The sequence below is a fragment of the Egretta garzetta genome, unplaced genomic scaffold, assembly GCF_000687185.1.
Source record: "Egretta garzetta isolate BGI_Z169 unplaced genomic scaffold, ASM68718v1 scaffold424, whole genome shotgun sequence".
NCBI lineage: Eukaryota > Metazoa > Chordata > Aves > Pelecaniformes > Ardeidae > Egretta > Egretta garzetta.
Genome location: NW_009259489.1, coordinates 1916908 through 1923130, shown reverse-complemented (window position 1 = coordinate 1923130; position 6223 = coordinate 1916908). Strand labels below are relative to the sequence as shown.

The 6223-nt window shown below is 36.3% G+C and overlaps 1 protein-coding gene across 5 annotated transcripts in view; it reads left to right on the top strand.

Moving 5' to 3' along the window:
- The window catches only part of AP3B1 (adaptor related protein complex 3 subunit beta 1), a 160904-nt gene that overhangs the window by 63652 nt on the left and 91029 nt on the right, over nt 1-6223 (top strand). For all 5 annotated transcript variants that reach the window (XM_035892818.1, XM_035892823.1, XM_035892822.1 and 2 more), the window contains 4 exons: nt 1971-2025; nt 2105-2176; nt 4538-4600; nt 5511-5643. In XM_035892818.1, the coding sequence (XP_035748711.1) occupies nt 1971-2025; nt 2105-2176; nt 4538-4600; nt 5511-5643 (323 nt within the window). The remainder of the gene's footprint in view (nt 1-1970; nt 2026-2104; nt 2177-4537; nt 4601-5510; nt 5644-6223) is intronic.

Below are 6223 nucleotides of genomic sequence, written 5' to 3'. Positions count from 1 at the left end.
GGGGAGTGAGCGAGCGGCTGCGTGGTGCTGAGTTGCCAGCCGGGTTAAACCACGACAAAAAGTCAGGGGGTTTTCCCTCTTTTTTTAGGTTTTGAACTTCCATGTATCTGTATGAAAATCCTTGAAGGGGTGTTAGGAGATACAAAATTAAAGTGTTTTCAGAATAACTTTCTAAATAAACATAGTATTTTTGGCTAGAACTTCACTGTGAAAAATGATTTATTTTTTCAAGTTGACAACATCAAACAGACAAAAAGCTTTTTTTTAAAAAAAGAAAATCACTTTTATTATGCCTGACAAGTTTACTCAGATGGGCATTAACTTTTGTAAGCCCAGTCACCATAGAGCTTTTTCTCTGCAAACTTCTGCAGCTTGTCCATGGCTTATGTTTCTATCATTTAAAAGTTAGTAAAGAAATAAAATTGGGCTTGACAGAGTATTCATGCTTTTATTTCAGGTAAAAATGAATTACTGTTATTTTTGTGTTTGGTTTTATAGTGCAGTATCTTTGTATAAAGGTAGGTAAAATGGTTAGAGCAGTTTGGCATATGTACAGGTAATGTATAGAACTAAACTCATACTCACAGGTTGAAAGGATTATTTCTGCATGTTGTTTATTGCTCATATGTACTCAAATTTCATCAAAAGAGAAGTTACATCTTTCTTGTACCTCAACTAGTGCCTAAAATGGCACTAGTCTTCTGATTTTCCTGTTGAATGGCTTGTCTGTTCTCTGTTACCAGTTTGTGTGAAACACTTTCGCTATTAGAGCCGCTTCGAAATAAGCTTTTGCTGTTTGCCCTTGAAGTTATGTGCCTATGGCCTTTAAATTAATGTCAAATATGCTATAATCTAGTTAGGTTAAGAGTTGCTGGAAGAGCATTTCATAGCAATTTCCAGTCTTGGTTCATCATGTGCAGCTGACTATTTCCATGTACCTATGTAAGAATTACATAAAAATAGGTTTAAAAGATATTAAGTACTTCTCTATTATTACTTTTCTTTGTAAGCAACAGCTGTAATTACCACAGGGCTATTAGACAGTTTTGAATAAGAGGAGATAATGGATGTGATGATTTCTCTATTAGGATGTGATTTGCATCATGAAAGAATTTGAGCACTCATGATTCAGAAAAATTGCGTGTAAATTATTACTTACTTTTTAAGCAATTGGTGGCAGAAACTCAGTAGTTTAAAAGCTTTAGACTAGTACCAAGATTTCTTTTTGCTTTCTCCTGCTGAGGCTTTTAAACTAATACATTAATGATGAGAATATCCTCGAAACATGTTTAATGTTTTTCTGTTTAGAATATCGTATAATTCTTTTGTCTGTATCTTGACAAAGTCTATTATGTTGAAGGGCTGCTTTTTGATAGATGAGTATGCCTGCCAGTGTATACTCTTTAAGTCAAAGGAAAACCTCACCGTTTTTGAGAATCATTAGGGAATTTTTTTAAGACAGAAAAACACATAGCAATCTATGCTAGTTGTGCAAGGACTATGTATTCTTGTAACTAATGCAGTCATTTCCACACTACAGATAAAGCCCATGTGGTTTTGTTCTCACTTATGTCGTCCTGAAATACTGATGTTTCATGATGCCGGTCAAACTGTAAGGTTTTTGTGAGCTATTTCTGGAGGTGCCAGAATGGCAATGTTTTCAGTGAATTTTTGGTATAAACAAGGACCTTAGGTCTACAAGAAGCATTGCACCATTGCACTGCTGTCAGTGATTTTCTACATATTCAAGTTTTTAAAAATGAGAGCCTGGTTTCATCATGCATCGTCCTGTGAAGTAGATGATGGACTTCTAGCAGTTGGCAATAAGCTTTTTCCTTCTATGTTTGTGCCAAGTCTAATGTATAACTAACTTTGGATTCGAATAGGATTTGACTTTCTTTGCCATGCTGCGTTATTCTATGTATCTGTAATTTTCCAGAATAACTCTTCTTTTTCTTTTGAAATTCTAGGGAGGTGCAGTATATTGTTCTGCAAAACATTGCCACTATGTCAATTCAGAGAAAGGTATACCCTGTTTAGAATTTTCTAAATCACATTTCGTATGACACACAGGCAAGATACTTAAATATTTTCTGCTTTTCAGGGTATGTTTGAACCTTATCTGAAGAGTTTCTATGTTAGATCAACTGATCCAACAATGATCAAAACACTGAAGGTGAGTTTAAAAGTGAAATCGTCCATATACTACTGGACAAATCTGTTTGCCTTTGGCAGGTAAAATTTCCTTGCACTGATATGACACACATTCTGTGCTATTCTTTTTTTTTTTTTTCACTAAGAATTGTAGAGTTGTGGCTTTTAGCTAAGCCCACAAGCGTCCTTCAGGCTTGTCAGGCTACCTGAAAGTTCTCTTGTTACCATGTTGTAGGTGAAGATGAGCTATTTGGGCCCATGGACTTCAGCTTTTGGTACCTTTCAGTGATACAGAGCATTACTGTTTCAATCTAACCAGCAATTCAAAAACTTAGAATTTGACTGGTTCATGGGAGGTAGAGTCTTCTCAAATGACAAGAAATGAAATCACACTGTCTTTGCTACTGTTGACTTAGAAGGAGTTTAAATCTGTTACCCTGAACAAAATGGGACAGTGTTAGAGTCCCAAATTCCCTTTGAAGTCAGCATTTGATGTGAGAAGTACTTTAGGCTTTCCTCAAGGCCACATCTCAATGCATGTTTTAGGCTGTCTACTTCTTGTTTTCTCTATTCTTAGTATTTAACAGATGTGAAATCCTTGACAAAACAATAGCTAAAAGTTGTCTACTATTATGTGCCTTTTCTCTTGTTTTGCTTTAGATTGTCATAGGCACTTGTGTTTAGGAGTGGAAGATACAGGTTTCTTAAAGAAACATTATTTTTTCCTTGTTTTCATTTTACGTCCGTGTTGCACCCTCATTACATGTGTAGAGTAGTGCAGTCCAAGATGGCTGTGCCCAACCCACCATATTTTTATTAGTCCAGCATAAAATCTAAGTAAATTTGAGGCAGTTTGAGGCAAGAAGATCTTCTCTACATTTAATGATTATGAAAACTGTCAGGAATACTAGTAAGACTTAGTATTATCCGGGAAAAGTCACTTCTGAAATAATTGCAAGTTGATATGTTTAAATTCCCATATTAATTAATAATACAATGGCGATGAGGTACAGAAGTATAAACTCTGTTTTTTCTTTTCATTGTCTCATGGCTGAAAAATTTAGGGCCACCTACAGTGTTACATACATAAGAAAATCTTGTGCTTTTCTCCACCTCCTACTCTGTAGTTCTATCCTATCTGCTTTAAGATTGGAGGATGAGACCTATGGTAGTATTTAAGGTGTAGGAACACCCTGGAATTCATCTGCTGCACTGTTTAGATTTCTGTTTTGTTCTGTTCCTTTCCTAACCAAGTTTGCTTTTTTGATGACTGCTTGACATTGAGCTTATATTTTCATGGACTTACCTATTTCAACCACAAATTCTCAGTTATGATTAGTAGTAATCATCTCAGAGCCTACAATTCTCTGTAAAGTCAAGGTTTTTCCCCAATTGTGAGCATTACTTTACAGTCATCTGTGTTGACTTTTTTTTGCCATTTTATCAACTAGTCACCTAATATCTGGAGTTTTCATGCAGCTTTTCTGAGTCAGCCTTTGCCTTCATTTCTCTGAAAACTTTGTCATTACTTTCATAGTTTGTATATGAATATGTTGAAAAGCAGAAGATAAACAAAGGTATTTGTGGAATTCCATTGATAGCCTTCCTGTACTGTAAAAGTCCCTTTTTTCCTGCCTATTCCTCTCTTTTCATTTATCCACTTGCTTTGTATGCTATGCTAGATATGTTTCTTTAGGAGCCTTTGGTGACATTTTGCTTCTGAAATTTGTGAGGACTGTGTCAATTAAGTGTCCTTGTCTGTGTGCATCCAACTCAAAAAATACCAACAGATTTCTGAGGCATGACTTCCCTTTACAGAGACAGTTGTCTTTTTCTTTAGTTTACTTGATTCAGATCATGTTGGAATTCTTTCTTCTTCTAAGCTAAAACAACCTGGAAGCATAGCATCTTAACAATATATGCCAAGTGTTGTGTATCATCCTCTTGTTCACTAGGAACAAAGAAGAGGCCTTTCAGGGTCTGATGTTGTTGATGTTGATTAAGATCCAAGGAGTCTCATAGATGCAACTGTTTCTTTCCTGAGTTTAAAGGTCTTTTATTGGAGTTCATCTGAATAGAATAGACAGAAATATTTCAAGTCCATTTTGATATGTAATGCAACACTAAAGCTAGAGCTCATAGAAAATGCATCACTGAACCCTAGAGTCCTGCTTGGAAAACCTTGCGTGTACTTGTGAGGAGAATATTCCTCCTGAGTGCAATGCTGCTATGAGTTTATACTGAAATCTGGTATACTCTATTGAATTCTAAGTGGTATTTTTAGTAGTATTATATTTTATTTATATACAGGAAAAGCACAGTGCATATGTGGTACTGTTTATAATATTTTAGCTTTTGATTAAATACTTTTTTTTTCTTGTAGCTTGAAATCTTGACAAATTTAGCAAATGAAGCCAACATATCAACTCTGCTTCGAGAATTTCAGGTTTGTGCAAAAGTGTATTCTTTTTATATGAAATGCTCTCTATTGGCCAATTGCCATTATTGGATGTTTCATCTAGGTTCTTAGTCTTAAATTTTTCAAGTTAAAGTCTTTTCCAGGATGAAATGTTCTTGGAATGGAAATGAAACTATCTCATATCATGATGGATAATGGAGCTTTTTGTATGTGGAAAGGAGTTTCAATGTTTTGTTTCTCACTCTCCTTCCAGCTACCAAAAAGAAAAAAAAACCCACAACCTCAGTCATTACAAATTCTTTAAAACAAATTCTACAAACTTGACTGACACTGTAAGTCACTAGATGATAGGGACTTAATTTTAGTAATATTTGGCCATTAGCATTTATTGCCAAACCTCATTTCTGTAAGTCATTTGATGAATAATATTATCTCCGATATATGTACATGTATCAGCAAGATGTTCTGCCTATATAGTGAAACAGTGTCTGTCCTTCTTTCTTTCCTCTTTGCTTATGACATCTATTTTCATTGCTTCAGTTCTCTGCCTGGATTTCTCTGAAAGGTACTGGTTCTCAGGCAGGTAGGTTATTCGTAGTTTCACAGATGCTCCTGGTTAAATGAACTGAAAGCTCTCTGAAGAGAGGGCTCATCAACTCCTCCAACCTTGCACACAAACTAATTGCTGGTTTTGGGTAATTGCCCCCTGTCCCAAGCTTTCTTGAAATCAGAGGTTTGCATGACCATGGGTGGTGAAAGCCAGCAAGAAAATGTCTTCTAGAAGTGACAATGAGGTGAAAAAAGTGTAACTTCTAATGTGCAATGCAGCTTTCTAGATTGAATTTATTATACAGTATATCTGTCTTATGAGGATAATATGGTAAGCCTTTGGTTGACAAGACTGATGTATTGACTAATGACAATCCTATTTCCTTAGACTTATGTGAAAAGCCAGGATAAACAGTTTGCTGCAGCTACAATTCAGGCTATAGGCAGATGCGCAACTAACATCACCGAAGTGACTGACACTTGCCTTAACGGCCTCGTATGTTTGCTGTCCAACAGGGATGGTAAGCTAAATGTTCTGTTTGTTTTCTGAGTAGCTGATGGCATGAAACCTTTTCTTGATGAGAACCACACAGAGCAGATCACTTTAAAAAGTATATGGGAGTTGACTTTTATAATAATGTAGCTGACATGACTAGATAAAAGTAGTAATTCTGGTGCTGCTTCTGGTTTGAAGCTCTTCAAAAGGCTCTCCTAATCACTGGGTACTTATTTTCTCTTTTGTTAGTGAAATCAATTTCTTGTGGCCTGCAATTACTTGTTTACCTGGTTTTTTTTCTCAAAATGCTGTAATTATTAAAGTGTGCAGTTGTGATTATCATAGATGACAGTAGTTTTCATAGAATCATAGAATGTTTTGGGTTGGAAGGGACCCCTAGAGGTCATCTAGTCCAACCCCCCTGCAGCGAGCAGGGACACCGCTAACCAGATCAGGTTGCTCAGAGCCCCATCCAACCTGGCCTTGAATGCTTCCAGGGATGGGGCCTCCACCACCTCTCTGGGCAACCTGTTCCAGTGTTTCACCACCCTCATTGTAAAGAATTTCTTCCTTATATCTAGTCTAAACCTACCCTGGTTTAGTTT